Source organism: Clinocottus analis, unplaced genomic scaffold (assembly GCF_023055335.1).
Source record: "Clinocottus analis isolate CAN_PGR_092001 unplaced genomic scaffold, fCliAna1.0.p SCAF_13, whole genome shotgun sequence".
In the NCBI taxonomy this organism is placed as follows: Eukaryota; Metazoa; Chordata; class Actinopteri; order Perciformes; family Cottidae; genus Clinocottus; species Clinocottus analis.
The window spans coordinates 14435001-14452500 of record NW_027175854.1 but is presented as its reverse complement, the minus strand read 5'-3'; the positions used below and the strand labels follow the sequence as shown (position 1 = coordinate 14452500).

Here is a 17500-nt window from a genome sequence, read left to right as displayed (position 1 = left end):
AAGGAAGGAGGGAGTTAGAGAAGGAATAAAAAAAAGGAAGGAGGGAGGTAGAGAAGAAATGAAGGAAGGAGGGAGGTAGAGAAGAAATGAAGGAAGGAGGGAGGTAGAGAAGGAAGGAAGAAGGGAGGTAGAGAAGGGGTCCTCTTCATGACCTTCCTCTCGTCTCATCCTCTCCACAGCTCTGATCCAGCAAGTCCATCAACATAAAAACTGTTTTCTTTTCATTTTTTCTTTGACCTCATAGGACTGAGTTAGAACTGTTCCATGTCCGTGTTGGATTATTTCATTTCTTCATAAATACTAAACAAAAGTATCACATGCTAGCTTTTCAAAATAAAACTCAGCAGGAGGAAAACATGAATAAGTTGTTATACCATGAGCTCGTGGTGAACGATGGCCTCTAGTGGCTGAAGTGAGTATCACAACAACAAACCTTTTAATTTATTTATTTTCACAGATGGAAAAGATGGAAATAAATAGATGTACCTGGCAAAACATTTAAAGGATAAATACGTTTTTAAAAAATCTTGCTCTTAATCAATTAAACAATCTAATCCCCGGTCGAATTTCTGAGGATTTATTTGATTACATGTCTAATTGAGTATTTATTCTAGAAATCATCAGATTACAACTTGCTGGATCGAGGAGCCTTTAACCCTTTAACCTCTAAGATGTGGTCAGATGTTATTCACTACTCTGTTTTATCAACAAGAAGAGAGTCGGCTCATCTGACTGGAGACCTCCAGTTCAAGGAATAGTTTGACTTTCTTATCTGTCCTTTTTCAAATATGACAATAGCACAGCAGCTAGTTAGCTTAGCATAAAGACTGAAAACAGCTCGCGTGTTCAAAATGAACAGGAAGTGGCAGGGGGCGGGACTTCACCTCTCTTTTAAATAAAATTTAAAAAAAACAAGATACACTGTGTTAATCTGTGAGCTTTAGAGGCGCTTTCCCGGGCTAGCAGTTAACATCCGCTTCCATTCTTTATGCTAAGCTAAGCCAGTTCCACATTTTCGGTGTCCATCTTTTCTTCTAACTCTCGAGGGAACAGATAAAGTCAAACTATTCCTTTAAGCACTAACGACCCCCCCCCCCTCCTCCCTCGCCCAATCCCTCCGTGACATCACTAATCGCAGCCAATGAGAGCGCTTCCTCCTCCGAGCTCCCGCCGTTGCTCAAACGTTGCACTCCGTCTCCCGCAGGCGGCACGTTTGTCTCTCTCTTTGTATCATGAACCTCTCCCATCTCTCCCACCGTGGACCATTAATGTCTGGCGTCAACATTAATGAATGTTTGTGTTCCATCATGTTGTTGTTGTTCTCTTCGCCTCCCCGGCCTCTCGCTCACACTCTCCCCCTCCCCCCTTCCACCAGAGTTCCGTTCTCCGTCCCACGCGGGGAACCTGAACCGCTCGGCGTCTCTGAGCTGCACGGAGCGCGCTCCGGAAAACGTCTCCGTGGGCGGGAGCGTCACTCAGATCCCGGGATCGCCGTTCCAGTACATACCGGACTTCTGCGTACGAGCTCTCACCGACCTGCAGTTTGTCAAGGTAAGTACCCGTGACAGTACCTGAACCAATACCAGTATCTGTACTAGTACCAGTACCTGTGCCTGTCCCCGTACCTGTATCAGTACCAGTACCAGTATGCTACTCAGGTCGTTCACTTACAGGTACAGGGCACCATTACCTCATTGTGCAGTAAAACTGCACAATGAGGTAATGGTGTCATCATGGTGTCGTCCTGTGACGTCATTCTTGTAGAAACTTTAACTACCTTATATTCAGTCAAGTACTTTAGTGCAGGAGTTCCCAACATAGGGGTCGGAAGACTCCCAAAGGTCACCAGGTAAATCTGAGGGGTCAGCAAACGATTAATGGGAAAGAAGAAGAAGAAGAAGAAGAAGAAGAAGAGGAGGCTGTTTGGGCTACTTTCTAAAGGGACCCTGGCGCTCAGAGACACTACCTCTTTAGTTCACAGGGGGCGCCAGAACCAACACTACATGAAAGCTCCTCGTAACTTTAAGGACTCGACTCTTGCAAAAGCCTTGCAGTGGTCGATTCTGGACATTGCCGGCTGTAGTGAGTCATATTCTTGCTACGCGGTCTACGTACTGGTCCGTACTGGTCTGTACTGGTCCGTACTGGTCAGTACTGGTCTCATCACTGGTGTTTTGTCGTCCTCAGATCACTCGTGCTCAGTATCAGAACGGCCTCCTGGCGTCCCGGCTGGACAGCGCTCCTCAGTCCCCGGAGGGCAGCCGCACTCGTCTGGACACGTCCGTGTCTCTGCCGCCCGTGACGCCGCCGGGGTTCCGCGCCCCGCTGCCGCTGGCCACGCCTCCCGCGAGGCGCCCGCCGTCTAACTTCCACCCGGCGGCGGCGAGCAGCCGCACCGCCCTCCCCCAGTCCGCCTCCTCCTCCTCGTCCAGCCGCAGGCCGAGCCAGCCTTTGCCCCAGGCCACGCCCCTTCCGAGCAACCACGCCCCTTTCGCCCAACCCCCCGCGGGGTCCTCGGTGAGCCCGACGGCGGGCGCGTCCAACCCGACTCCGTCGTCCTCCGGCGCCCCGAAGCCTCAGCCGCCGCCGCCGTCTCCGAAGAAAGTGCCGGGGGAGACCGCCACGCTGCTCGGCGAGCCACAGAACTGCGTGGGCCCGCCGCGCAGGCCGAGCCACGGCCAGGCGCACCCCATCCACACCATCAGCCACGCACACACCGAGAGCACCATCTGACCTCCAGCCCCTCAGGGGGAACAAAACGACCCGCTCGCACTACTTCCTGTTTGCTCGTTGAGGATCAGCACCTCATGTGTATTTCCTAACCACAGATCCTCTTTTCATCTCGTCCTGCATGCCGCCCTCCGCCTCACGACAATGAATAAAAATAAAAAAGTTCAGGATAGACGACAGGAACGAGGGAACGCTGGCGAGCGCGAGAGGGAACCTTGTGTGTTTGTGAAGGTTCAGTTCGGTTCACCGGGTTCACAAACAGTTTGTCATCTCAGTGGAAAAGTTACTCAGCAGCGACGAGTTTTAACAGAAACAATTACTCAGTTTTTCTGTGGATCATCTGCAGGCCGACGGGCTTCAGATGATCCAAGTTCTCGCTCTGAAAACCAAACAAACATGGCCACCATCGTTCAGTATAATCGAGCCAACAAATACGTCCCAAAAATGTTTCATTCTGTTTAAAAATGATCTGTTATTTATCTTTCAGAGGCAGAAATCTCTGAACCTTTAAGTCACAAACAGAAAAAAAACATGTTTTGTTTTTCCAAAGAGCAAAACTTCCAAAAACTATAAAGTTTATTTTAAAAAAGTAAGAGTTTATTTATAGAGCGGCCTCTTATTTTGGCGAGCAGACCAGTGCTGGTCTTACTGGTTGCATTGGAATATTTTTGCACAGAACTTTGCTGCAGTTTTCCGTTGGGTTTCTATTGATTTCTGTTGAGCTTGAAATTCATTGAGTCACTCCGTCTCTTCTGTCTTTATTTATGTCAAAGTTAAAACATTCCACTTTATTATTATATACACTACGATATGATATTCATGCTCCACAAAAATGGTACGTAAATATTATATTTCATGACTCCAGACGTTTTTTATGGAGTCCGAATCTCACCTTCTGTCTCTTAAGAGGTCACGCAGCTTCTTCAAATGAAAGATTATTTAAATGAAAGCAAGCACTCATTAAAGTGGGACACACATATACTCTGAGGTGTAATATAAAACAAAACTGAATGTAAGAACAAAAAATACAGACTGTAAACATACAATTGGCAAATTAAATCACATTTTTTAGATTGTTGCACAATGAAGTAATACTAGTGTTGTATATTAATTAATGTATTAACTAGAATTGTTTTTCAAGCACAACAGAAAGGAGTTGAACCCGACGGCGTCCTTATAGGATGAAATAAATGAATGCATGCGATGGAAAATAGTGCACATTAATATGAATTACCCAGGATTACACGCGTAATTCATATTACTAATATTAATATTACTAGTAGCGATGACGTGAAGGCGTCATCATGGCCTACCTCTTAACCAAGGCAATATGTGTTTTAAATTATTTAGGAGTGACGTTAGAATATTTATTTTCTGTTTTATTCATTCATATATATATATATATATATATATATTTATATAACATTTTTTGTTTTATATAATAGAGATGGTATTTATGTTTTTGCCTTCCTTCCTCTAGATCTTCACTGTGATCTCAGACCGATAGTTTTACTTCGACTGCGTCCTTGTTTGTTTAAAACACTAAAGCAGTGTCATGCTTACTGCACAAAGAGTGTAACAATATATTGCAATATTACAGCCACAAAAAAAATATGCAGGGGGGAAAAAAGGCAGAATTTTCGAAATTGACGTAAATTTACGAGAAAAACCCTTTAACATTCTCAGAGATTAATAATTCACATTTCTGTTACTCATGCTGTGCCGTGTCTCGCTGTGTTTCACGCCTGCAGTGGACCAACTGATCAAATCATAGCTTCAAAGAAATTATTTATTTAGGAAATAATATTGTTCTCATGCATTTCTTGCAGACATGAGTTGTCGTCCGTTAAAGTGACGACGTCTCCGCTTGTTCACCTGAGCGCCGCCGAGCAGACAGTGCTTCAAGATGATTGTGCAGCTACAGCCAGGACGTTGTTAGCTTAGCATCAAAGGCTGGAAACGAGCGCGTCACTGCCCGAAGGTTAAACATTAAACATCTGCAGGTTATTTAAGTTATTTCATCTTTAGGGAAGCTGTGCATCCAGAAGAAGTCCGGCATCAAAACCCAAACTTCACTTCTTTGCACGGATCCAACGGACATGTTGTTTCTGCATCTTCTTCCCCGAATAATATGTAACGGACAGATATGAGAGTGGTACATATCTGGACTCTCGGCGTATCTTTAGTGTGTGTGTGTGTGTTAACCTTTGACCCCGCGGTGAGCCGGTTAAGGATTGACCCGTGAATGTTGGAAACACTGAAAGCACAACGACGCCACGACGTTTAATGGACAACAAACATTCTGCTGCATGTCTTCACACTCGTGGTGTTTAACCCCTCGTTGCTTCCTGGAGCTAGACAAGTGTGAGTGTGGAGTGTGTGTGTGTCTGTGTGTGTGTGTGTGTGTGTGTCTTAGAAACAATGTGAAGTAGCTTCATTTGTGTTTGTAAATTATGAAGCTGTCCAGAGACAAAGAGCTGTGATCTTCCTCTTCCTCAGCGGCACGGAGACGAGTCGAAGTGACTGTGAAGTTCATTATTTTTGTTGATGATATTGTGATTTATTTAAAAAGAGAGAAGAGAAAGGGAACAACCGTTGTATAAGCTAGCACTGGTTTAAAAAACACTTTAAACATGTGAGTCACGTAGCTGAAGTCTGAGGAGAGAGGATATTCCAAAGCATTTAAAGGTCATTCAAAGGTCATTTAAAAGGTACAAACGAGGTTTATTTTCTTACAACCCAGTTGCCGTGTTTCCATTGAACGTTTAAGCAAACCACAAGATGCCATGTCCACGTTTCTTAATTAACAAAACATGTTTCATCAGCCGTCAGCGTCACGTCATAAGCACAACGACTGTTTAAACTCAAGATTACATTGTATTTTTATTTTTGATCCTTTTAGAGTTGTTCAACAATGTATGCAATATATTTCCTTATATTTTTATATCAAAATCCAACTATCTTGTCTTCCCAAAAAAAACACATAAAATGGAACCAACCAATAATCTGTAGTTTGAAGGCTCCGCCTGAACAGCAGAGAGAAACTCCACCAAAGGGTCAGAAATACACTTCCTGTCTCTGAAGGGGGCGTGGTCATGACTGAACATGGTTTGTGTTGAAACAATGATGTAATAACCCTAACGATGGAAACAATGGTGTATTATGCAACAACGTAACAATGTTACAATGCAACAATGTAACACAATGCAACGTTACGTTGACAGTGTTTTAGGTAAACAGCGTGACGTTCTGTAGAACGTAGCAGTGAAACAGCGTCACGTAAAAAGCGGAAAGTAAAGGCGGAACATTGACGTCGGCCTCCTGGGTGAAAGTCGTGGGTTTGTTTCTCGTCTTCATACCTGGCGGTTTGCAGAAACATGCAATGGAAACATGTATTGTTTTTACTTGGCGACTGGGCTGTTTCCTCACCTCTTGAGCTCTTCAAGGAGTCAGCGTCTGGTCTCCAGACCTCCTGACGTTCCCCTTCAGAGCTCCGTCCTCACCCCGGGTCCCGACCAGCAGCATCCGGCCGTACAGAAGATCGGCACTCTGTGAAAAGCGTACAGTTTCACTCCTGAGGAGGAAGCCGCTCACTAGGTAGAAACGTAGCCTTAATGAAACGTAGACCTGCCTGCTGGTTCATAGGTCTCATGTAGCAACTGGTCTTATGCTGGTTCCCAGTGAAGCCGCTGGTTGGCTGTGTGACTACCAGTGTGTGTACTGGGAAATGTGCAAACAAGTGTTCTACTTATTGATGTTGTATTTATTGTAACCATTGTATTTATCCTTGTTGTTTCCTTTTCGGGGGTTGAGGCGTCTGAAACGGGCCTCCAGCTCCTCGCGGCGTCGTCTCACAGGAACTCGGTGTCGGCTCCCTGCTGCTGTCGCTGTGGTTTCACTGTAAATACGAAGAGACGGACGCCGGAGAGAAAATAGCTCTATTTATAACGAGAGATGGGATGTTATTTAAAGTTGTGTTTCCATTGTTCTGTTAGCATTAAAATAGCAATAAACATTGCACAGAGTTGACCTCAAACAATAACTCCTCATATGTCTGTCTTCCATTTCATATTTTAACCAAAGCTTTCTTCTTTTCTTTTTTTTCTCAGCAAACATAAATATGTTCATCCTTCACTTCCAGCCTTCTTCCTCATCTCCTCCCCACACTTCCTCGTCCCCTCGCCCCTCATCTCGTGTGTCACTCATCTAGACTTCTCTCCCGCCGGGTTGGAAATATTGAAATTCCTGCAGCTTTGACTGCCGGTGCGAATCCGCTTTAATCCGTTTTTATTGTTCGGGCCTTTTTCTGTCTGTCACGGGACCAGAGGGGAGAGGGCGGGGCTTATCAGCAGCTCCTGCAGTGTTGTTGCAGCGCTGTGATGATTAGACCTGCACCAAGGTTAAATATTTGCTGGGTTCTCAGTTCAGCGAGGGTGTTTTTTTTCTTTCCACACTCGTGTATCATTCATGGATTGTTTGACTTGTGTCGGCTTTCGTGCTCGTGGAGCTGAATAGCTGAAGAGCTCCACAGCACATGTTCTTTGCATGTTACATGATCTTTTTTATCCCGGTTGGTTTGCACGCAGAGCGCTCGGGTTCAGCAGAGATGCTCTCCACAATACAGAGAAAACATATTTATAGTTGAGCGTTGCAGCAATACTTTGAATCCAGTCGTGTTCTAAACTCTATAAACAGTTATTCTTCCTCTTCTTCTCCCCACGGAGTGAAGAAGAGACCGGTTTGGCATGTTTTCATATTCAAACGAGGCTGTGACACGTGTGACTCCGGTGAGAGTTTGTTTTCTTGATTTTGTTGCAATGCTTGAGAAGATGGAGCAGCAGTGTAACTCAAAGCAATGTGTACAGACTGTTTTATAAGCTGTACGGCGTCGGAAGAAGATCTACGAGGTTAATAATAAACCTGAGATATATTTCTCTACAGAACACCTGTCTCTGTCTGATTACGTGTGTCTGAAGGGTTTTCTGTCTGCTGTTACCCAGCATGCACTTCTTATTCTGCACAGATTCAAAAGTATGACTTTGAGCGCGCCATAGTCCAAAGGCGGCTCATTTTAAAGGATGCTTTTTTCGGTGTCGTTGACCTCTGACCTCTGATAGTCCAAAATGAAGGAAGCCATCGGAGCTCCTTCGCTGTGTTGTCCTTCATCAGAGCATGACCCGAGAAACATCACAAAGCACCTCAGGAGTTCATGCTCTTACGTCTCCTGAGTGAAGCGAACAAATACATTGTACCTCAGCAGCTCAAACCACCGTCCTTGAGGGTCCTCGAATGCAACACAACGATGAGATGACGAGGAGGACATCGTGTTCAATAAGAGTTCAGTCTTCTCCTTCACCGCCTCCGAGGAAACCAGATTCAACACACACAAGCACACACACACACACATATATATATATATATATATATATATATATATATATATATATATATATATATATATATATATATATATATGTATATATATATATATATGTATATATGTATATATATATATATGTGTATATATATATATATGTATATATATATATATATGTATATATATATGTATATATATATGTATATATATATATATATATATATGTATATATATGTATATGTATATATATGTATATATATAAATGTATATGTATATATATATGTATATATATATATATATATATGTGTATATATATATATATGTATATGCGCAGTGATTGTGCATACATTCACTACATTTGGTTTATTCACTAAACACACTGCTGTATTAAATGTAATACTATATTTTAACTTCTACACCACTCTGTGTCTATTCTATCCTCATTTGTAAGACTTCTTCTCGTTAAATTTAATAAATAAATCCTTTAAAACGTTCACTTAAAAATTCGTGATGAACAGTTTTAAGTGATTCAATGTGTGTTGAGTTTGACGGAGCGATGAATGACTTGTTTATATCTAACAAAAGAACTTGTTTCCTGGCGTTTGATTGGCTGAGAGTGAACACTGACGGCCATTCTTTGGTTTGTAGGAGTAAAAGAAAAGAAAAGAAAACGTTCAGAATCGAGCCCCAACAGCACTTCCGCCTTAGAACCAAAATGGCCGCCACGGAGCCCAGTTGCCGCGTTCGGTTTTTGTTTGTTTGGCCGGCGCGACCCCGCCCACCGGAGTCACATGACCCGCGCGCAGAGCCAGGCCGAGCCAATTCCAATATGGTGGCCAGCTTGGCAGGTCTACGGTTCCCGTGCATGATATTGTTGTTCTGCGGGATCGGGCACGGCGACTGCGGCCGGGAAGCTCCGCCGGTTCTGGGGCTGCGGCTGGAGGACCCCGCGGGCCTGGTGTGCATGAAGCACCGGATCATCTCGGCGCCAGAGGGAGCCACGTTCAAGCTCCGTCTCTTCGGGACCCGGCCGAACGCGAGCTGGCCGTGGGTGGCGTTCGCGGGGGCAGCCGGCGGAGCCGCCGGGGCGGTCGGGGACGCGCCGGACCCGTGCGTAAAGGAGTCCAGCCGGCGCGCGTCCTCCTTCCAGGTGACGGGCGGCTTCACGCCGGACGAGGCGCACAGCGGGCTGGTTACGGTGGAGGTCCGGCGGCGGGGGGGCGGCAGCGTCTCCGCCGCCCCCGCGGCGGCGGCTGCGGCGGCTGCGGGTGAGACGTACCACCACCTGTGCGTGTACAGCGGCGGGGAATGGGCGTCCTTGGGCCCGGACAGGCTCCGGATCAACACTGACACGGGGCTGCCGCCGGACCACATCCCCGCGTGGGGTCTGGCGGTGCTCATCGTGGCGCTGCTGCCCGTGTGCGCGCTGCTGAGGGTCGTGAACCTCAGCCTGCTGTGGCTGGACCCCGTGGAGCTCTACGTGCTCCACAGCTGCGGGTCCGAGGAGGAGAAGCGGGCCGCCAAGCGGCTGGAGCCCATCAGGAGGAGGGGCAACTTCCTGGTGAGTACCGGGACGGCAGAGTACTATTAGTACTACTAATACTACTACCGTGTAGAAGTACTCCATTGTCCTGCTTTCAAAAGTACTTAAAGTACTTATGCACAATGGATTCTGTATTATTGTAATACAATCATCTTTGTTTATCTCTTTCATGTGGCATTATATAGTTGTTATGTATCTTTTATTTATATATATATATGTGTGTGTGTGTGTTATAATATGTTAATGTCATTACAGGTTTACAACAAACAAAAAAACCCCACAATTTCCAAGATTAAAGTAGTAAAGTATTTTAAATGACGGAGGAAGTAGCAGTACTACTGTGTATAAATACTCTGCATTCCAAAGTACCAAAAGTAAAAGTACATCATCTCAGAATCATGTTTTTAATATTTTTTATAACAATGATTGTAGCTCATCACTTTAATATGCAGCATAGTTATTAGTATGTTATTTGTAAATATTGTGTAAATAATCAGGATCTGTAAAGAAACCAGAAAATAAAGGTTTTAAAGTGCAGTATTCATATTCATAGTATTCATATTTCCCTGTGAGACGCAGTGAGGTACACGTGTACTAACATGCATCAGCTGACGTTACTCCAGTAGAGTACTCCATAGCACAGAGTACTCCATGAGTCCCTCAGTGTTCCTCCAACAGAGTACACCATGAGTACCTCAGTGTTCCTCCAGTATAGTACTCCATAGCACAGAGTACTCCATGAGTACCTCAGCGTGACCGTCCTCTCCCTGCAGGCGTGCTCGCTGCTCTTCCTCTCGGCGGTGGGCCACTCGGCGCTCGGCGTGCTGCTGTACCGGGCCCTGGGCACCGTGGTGTCGGCCGTGTTCGCCGGCGGCTTCCTGATCTTCGCGGTGGCGGAGCTGGCGCCGCACATCCTGTGCTCCGGCTACGGCTTCCAGATGGCGCCGGGGCTCACCTGGCTGGCTCAGGTGTGCCTGGTGCTCACCTGCCCGCTGTCCTGCCCTCTTGGGCTGATCCTGGACCTGGCGCTGAGGAGGGACATCAGCACCTGCGGGATCCGGGAGCGCGCCATGGAGATGATCCGCACCAGCGTCAACGACCCGTACAGGTGAGGGGAGCGGACACGGCGGCTCGATGCCGCGGTCTAGGGAGCCATCAGTGCTCGTACGTGTTTATTCTTTTAATCAAACTATTGTCTCTCATTCATTTGTGTCTTTTAAGATTTACTGTATGTTTTGAATCCTCATTGTTACTTATAATACTACATTTTATCACTTTTTACTGTTGACACACAGATTTCATTACATGTCAAGGAAATTTGGTTAAAAGTCGTATAACTTTGGTTAAAAGTCGTATAACTTTGGTTAAAAGTCGTATAACTTTGGTTAAAAGTCGTATAACTTTGGTTAAAAGTCACATACATTTGGTTAAAAGTCATATAAATTTGGTTAAAAGTCGTATAAATTTGGTTAAAAGTCGTATGAATTTGGTTAGAAGTCGTATAACTTTGGTTAAAAGTCACATACATTTGGTTAAAAGTCATATACATTTGGTTAAAAGTCGTATAAATTTGGTTAAAAGTCGTATGAATTTGGTTAGAAGTCGTATAAATTTGGTTAAAAGTCACATACATTTGGTTAAAAGTCATGTAAACCCATCGGTCAGAGTGAGTGTGTGTAACCCCTGCGTTCCCATCCTCATTTGTCCTGCGTTCCCGCCCAGTGAGTTTGTGAAGGAGGAGTTCAGCCGCGGGATGCTGCGCACCAAGACGGTGGAGGACATCCTGACGCCGCTGAAGGACTGCTTCATGCTGCCCAGCTCCGTGCTGCTGGACTTCTCCACCATGTCTGACATCATGCAGAGCGGCTACACCAGGGTGCCCATCTACGAGGAGGAGAGGTGGGCCGCGAGCACACAAACAGCGCTGGTTCATGTTATCCAGCAGAACCTTGTGGTTCATGTTATCCAGCAGAACCTTCTGGTTCATGTTATCCAGCAGAACCTTGTGGTTCATGTTATCCAGCAGAACCTTCTGGTTCTCACTGCAGTGGTATTTTCATATATTTTAGAGGTATTACAATATGTTTACATCTTCATCAGCATTGCAGTTTATCATAAAATGCTCAGAGGAAGTATTCAGAGACGACAAAAAAATTACAATTTACCAGAATAAAGTTGTAAATTTAGAAGAAAAAAAACCTTCTTTTTTTTTGCCTACAGTTTAAAAAGATTTTTTGTAAAACATTTATTAAAGTTGTACATTCAGGGGAAAGAAAACAGAATGTTATCTACGAATTGAGTTCTTCACAGAATATATTTTTAGATTAAAGTTTTAAATTCAGGAGAAAGCCACTGAATTTTCTCAGAGATTCAAGTTGAAAATACATTATTTTATTGTTTAGAGTATTTAGTTTTACGAGAAAGAAAAATAAATATTCTCGGAGAATAAAGAAAGAAAAAAACTATATATTTCTTTAGATCAAAGGTGTAAATTTAGGAGAAAGAAACCAGAATATACTCTGGGATTGAAATTGTAAAAGAACCCTCTTGCTCCTGTAAAAGTTTTCTTTCCTCTGAAGCAGAAACACAGAAGTTTAATGTTTAAACTTTTCTTAATGAAAGAAAGAAACTGTTATTGTTTAAACCTCCTGATGTTGGTTTAGTAACACACACACGCACACACACACTCTCTCTGACGGTGTGTTCAGGTCCAACATCGTGGAGATCCTGTACGTGAAGGACTTGGCGCTCGTGGACCCGGACGACTCCACCCCCATGACCACCATCACCAAGTTCTACAACCACCCGCTGCACTACGTGTTCAACGACACCAAGCTGGACGCCATGCTGGAGGAGTTCAAGAAAGGTGTGTAACAAGTATTTTTACTGGCTTCCTGTCAAATCTGATCCTGTCCCATCCCCTTCAAAATAAAAGCCCCAGAAGGTAATGATGACGTGACACATTTGATGTAAAGTTATGTGCATTAAAAACAACTTCCTGTATAGCAAATAAAACCTGCAGGGGTGAAGTAGAAAACTGTTATTTACTCATTAATGAAGGAGTCACTTCCCTCTCTGTGACCTTCCCTCTCCCAGGCAACTCTCACATGGCCATCGTCCAGAAGGTGAACAACGAGGGGGAGGGGGATCCGTTCTACGAGGTTCTGGGTCTCGTCACGCTGGAGGACGTCATCGAGGAGATCATCAAGTCTGAGATCCTGGACGAGTCTGACGGCTACCGTACGTCTGTTCATTTAAAACCTGTTCATTAGTTCAGCGTCCAATATATTTTCATCAAAGTTTTCCTCCTCCTCTTCCTCCTCCTCCTCCTCCTCATCCTCCCTTAGTGGAGCGGAAAGTGAAGCGTCCTCTCGCTCCGCTGGAGATTCCTCTGGAGCCTCGCAGTGCGCCCGAGGAGTTCTCTCTCTTCAAGCCGCCGGAAGGAGAACCGAAGATCAGGACGTCGCCGCAGCTGCTGCTGGCGACGCACCGCTTCCTGTCCAGAGGTGAGTCTGTTCCGGCACACCTGTGTGTGCAGTCCCTGTGTGTTCAAAACCATTGAAAAGGTTCTCATCCCCTGCTTCTGACGAGGTGAAGTCAACGCGGAAGTGTCTTAAAGCTGCATTCTCTCTCCTGACCACCAGGGGGCGACTCATCTGGTTGTATAGAAGTCTATATAAATGACTCTACTTCCCTCTTCATGGACTCCCTCAGTAAACATTGTAAACACAAGTTCAAGGCCTCAATCTCCGACAGGACGTAATTATTTCTTTTACTTCTTGCAGAGGTGTCGCACTTCAGCCCCGGCCGCATGACGGAGAAGGTTCTGTTCCACCTGCTCCGTCACCCCAGCGTCAACCAGGAAGTGCATTTTGACTGCAACAACCGGCTGAGCCCGGGTCACTATCTCTACACGCGCAACCACCCGGTGGACTACTTCATCCTGCTGCTGCAGGTACGTCATCTCTTAAAGGGACAGTAGCGCTGTTTCAGAAGGGTGGTCGATTGAGGTACTTCTACATGGTCAGTGTATTTATAGACAGTAAACACATCACTTTTTATCAAATACGTTGACGTGTCGGTGCTTCCTGCGTGGTGCGTTCAGGGCCGCGTGGAGGTGGAGATCGGTAAAGAGGGGCTGAAGTTTGAGAACGGCGCATTCACGTACTACGGCGTCTCTGCGCTAACGCTGCCCTCTTCAGGTGAGACCATGAATTACACCTTTATGAAAAATAATCCTTCATTAAAATACTAATTCAACATTTCCTGTGATTTTTATACAAAGCTATAGATATTTAGACTAACTCACACGTCACATGAACACAAATGTGTATTTCTTATTATGTATCATCATATAACATATTCTATATTAATAGAGTTTCTGGGATCCTTACAGTTACGTCATCATTGTTTACATAACTGAGGTTCAGACGAGTCGGCACATGGCTGCAAAAAGGAGAAGAAGAAGTTGCAGGATTGCAGATATTGTGCTGACTGTGTGTGTGTCTGTGTGTCTGTGTGTGCGCAGTGCACCAGTCTCCAGTGTCAACCCAGTGTCAGTCTCCCAGGGATCCCTTTGAGTCAGCGGACGCCACGAGTCCGTCCAGCTACTGTCCCGACTACACCGTCCGAGCGCTCACCGACCTGCAGCTCATACGGGTATGTGTGTGTGTGTGTGTGTGTGTCTGTGTGTCTGTCTGTGTTTGCGTGTGCATCTTTGTGTGTGTGTGAGTCTGTCTGTGTGTGTGTGTGTGTAAGTGTAGGTGTGTGTGTTTTCAGCTACACACTGGGTTTAGCAGTTGTTACAGACGGAAGTTGTTGGCACATTTAAATGAGCTGATTCATACTTTTCGTGTGGTGTTTGTACTTTTACTGAAGTAAAGAATACTTCCCCCAACACTGTGTGTTGTGTTACGAGGGGGACAAACGCACACATGCACAAAACAAACAATACAAGTAAAGCACTGAGAAACTTTCATGTTATGTTGTTTCTGGCGCCCCCTGTGGACAGAAGCGGTAGCGTCTCTGAGCACCAGGGTCCCTTTAGAAAACTGCTTATTTAACAGCAGCAGCTTCCAATGTCTGTTTGCTGATGATATGAACTCAGATGTGGTTTATAGAGATTAATTATATTGTGACACAGTTATTACACAGTTATTACACCGTGTATTGAGCCGTTAGTGTTTCTCTCTTCGGCAGGTGACTCGTCTCCAGTACCTGAACGCCCTCATGGCATCGCGGGTCGGTCAGAGTCCAGATCCTCCTGAGATCAAGATCCTGCCCAACAGCCAGACCAAGCTGCTGAACGACAGAAACTCTCAACAAGGTGAGCGTCCGGCCGCCTGCAGCTGCAAAAACTAACGACCACGTGTTCACCAAACCGCTTCTTCCTGAGGACGACTTTCATGTAAATGATATATTACACGTATGTTAACTCCATTATATATATGGCTTAACGTTTTAGAGGTTGACAGGTTGGTTGTGCCATCGTTCACTTATGCAGACCAGAGTTATTGTTTTTATTCATTAAAGTTGTAAATTTAGGAGAAAGAAAACTGAATATCATCAAAGAATAGACTTGTAAATTGATGTGAATAATCTCGGAGATAAAAAAAAATGTAAATTGTGTTTTATTATTTAAAAAGGAACGATGCCAAAGAAAAAAGGCGTTTTGGTGTTTACGCTTTTTATGTCGTACATTTTTCTCTCTGCATTTTCCTGTTCGCTTTCATCTGAACGATGTAATGACTGTTCCTCTTTCTCTGTTTTTCTTGTTTCCCTCTGATTTCGTGCCTCCTTTTCCTCCTCTTCCTCTTCCTTCATCCAGAGTTCCCTGTAAACTTTTCATTCTTTGATACCATTGAGAATTATTGTTAGTATTTATTTATTTTTGCATGAGGTAAAACGAAAATGCAGCTCGTCTGCCGCATGCGCGCACACAGACACACACACACACACACACACACACACACACACACACACACACACACACACACACACACTTCTCTTCCTCCTCTTGGAAGCGTGACCAGACTGTTCTCTCCCTTTTACTTCGTAAGAATCAGTCGTCCCAGTCACTGCTTTTGATTTCCACGAGACTTCTTAATTCTTAATTCCTCTCCGTGTGTTTTTATTAGTGTTTTTGTAAACCTCCGTTTAATTTTTACTAGTTTCTGCTTTTCCCAGAATTCCTCTCTCCTCCCTCTCGGTCGGGTAAACGTTGTGTCTGTCTGGTTAGCTGATGACATCGTTGAGGCTCTAGAGGGCCTCTGGCTCGGGGCCACAGGCGGAACGTCGCTCCACTCAATTCAATTATTATAAATGGAGATAATTTGCCCAAAAAACAATGAATAAAAAATAACATTAGACATTCCTGTAAAGTCCCCAGAGTATGGGATCTGTGTTTCCAAAGCATTAGACCATAATTAAAGTTAAACAAATAATAATAAGAGTGGCAACGTTATTAGCTTTATTAACTTTAGTGGTCTGGTGCAAATTGATATTTTTAGATTTTTTTTTCAAATCAGTATTTAATATCTTCACACATGATTTGAGATGAATTATATTCAGATTATTTTTTTTCATGAATTAAGAATTTAATAACTTTTTTTAATTTTAATTTTTTTTCAGCCCATATTTGGGGTTATTTAATAAAAAAAATAGATTTAAGAGTTTAAATATGTTTTTTAATGGAGTTTCGACCTTTTAAAAAAAATCCCTTTAAATGCAAATAAATAATCTATTAAAATCACAATAGTATATAATAATCCATTATTCATCCCCTTAGATGCATATTAAAAATAACTCATTTTTATCAAGTTATTAAAAAAAACTACAATCCTTATTTTAACGTATGACGCCGTCCTAACATCCTAAGTTATGAGAAATGTTTAAAAAGTTAACAGCGTTTTAATGATGTTTTCTGGCTTCAGGCTTCTTCTTCTACTCCTTAAACTCTGGTCGTCGTCGTCTTCTTCTACTTCTTAAACTCTGGTCGTTCTCTTCTTTTTCTTCTACTCAAACTCTGTTCTTCTTCTTCTTAAACTTCTTCGTCTCTCCTGCGCCGTCTTCTCGCGTCCCGCCCCGCCCACCTCAGTCTAGCCCCCCTCCTCTCCCTGTGTGCTCGCCATGATGTCATCACCCCGTCACTCACCCCAGCTCTCCCTCTCATTGGTCGGGTTCCACAGGTAGCAGTTGCGCCCAGGAGAGCTCCACAGAAGAGGAGGCTCATGGGTAATGCAGTTCTGACCGGCTCCAAACGAGTAGAGACTTTTATTTTGTTGTTTCATTATTATTATTATTATTATTATTATTATTATTGATGAATCATTTATGGCTGGATCGTAGTTATTGGACACAACTGGAGTGAGAGAGTTTATTTGTTACGTAGAGCGTCTCCATCCTCATTCCTTTTGTTTCATTTTGTGATTTTCATTATTATTTCATGCTGTTTTATACACTCTGGACTTCATGTGTAGAGATACACAGACACACATTTTACTTTAATTTGGCCACGCCTCTTCTTCCGGGTTCCTACTGAACTCGTCATGATTCCTCACGCTTGGTCCGTCTGGGTGCCAAAGGTGTGTGTGTGTGTGTGCGCGCGCGTGCGTGTGTGTGTGTGTGTGTGTGCTGATGCATCCGTCCCTTTGAGACACTTAAAACAAACACAAAAAAACAGATTTGCACGTTAAATTTGTGCACTGCTGATAGTATTAAGCTATTTTACAAGCTGTAAGGTACGTCCACTATTTTATACCCTCACATAACAGTGTGTGTGTGTGTGTGTGTGTGTGTGTGTGTGTGTGTGCGGGGGGGCCAAGAACACTTTTTCAGAGGTAGTTTATACT

General features: G+C 44.2%; 2 protein-coding genes across 4 annotated transcripts in view; both read left to right on the top strand.

Moving 5' to 3' along the window:
* The window catches only part of LOC137783452 (metal transporter CNNM4-like), a 16311-nt gene extending 8638 nt beyond the window's left edge, over positions 1–7673 (top strand). For both annotated transcript variants that reach the window (XM_068573388.1, XM_068573387.1), the window contains 2 exons: positions 1376–1551; positions 2188–7673. In XM_068573388.1, the coding sequence (XP_068429489.1) occupies positions 1376–1551; positions 2188–2733 (722 nt within the window). In that variant the 3' untranslated portion in view covers positions 2734–7673. The remainder of the gene's footprint in view (positions 1–1375; positions 1552–2187) is intronic.
* A 1228-nt stretch (positions 7674–8901) lies between these two features.
* Positions 8902–17500, top strand: part of LOC137783711 (metal transporter CNNM3) — a 10297-nt gene continuing 1698 nt past the window's right edge. The window contains exons 1-11 of one of the 2 annotated variants that reach the window (XM_068573952.1): positions 8902–9668; positions 10424–10758; positions 11373–11549; positions 12359–12516; positions 12747–12890; positions 12998–13156; positions 13436–13605; positions 13756–13852; positions 14179–14309; positions 14850–14976; positions 16838–17500. The exon at positions 16838–17500 is cut by the window's right edge and continues 1698 nt beyond it. In XM_068573952.1, coding sequence (XP_068430053.1) covers positions 8937–9668; positions 10424–10758; positions 11373–11549; positions 12359–12516; positions 12747–12890; positions 12998–13156; positions 13436–13605; positions 13756–13852; positions 14179–14309; positions 14850–14976; positions 16838–16887 — 2280 coding nt within the window. In that variant the 5' untranslated portion in view covers positions 8902–8936 and the 3' untranslated portion in view covers positions 16888–17500. Of the gene's footprint in view, positions 9669–10423; positions 10759–11372; positions 11550–12358; positions 12517–12746; positions 12891–12997; positions 13157–13435; positions 13606–13755; positions 13853–14178; positions 14310–14849; positions 14977–15477 lie in introns of both variants that reach the window. The other variant, XM_068573951.1, reaches the window with a different exon arrangement.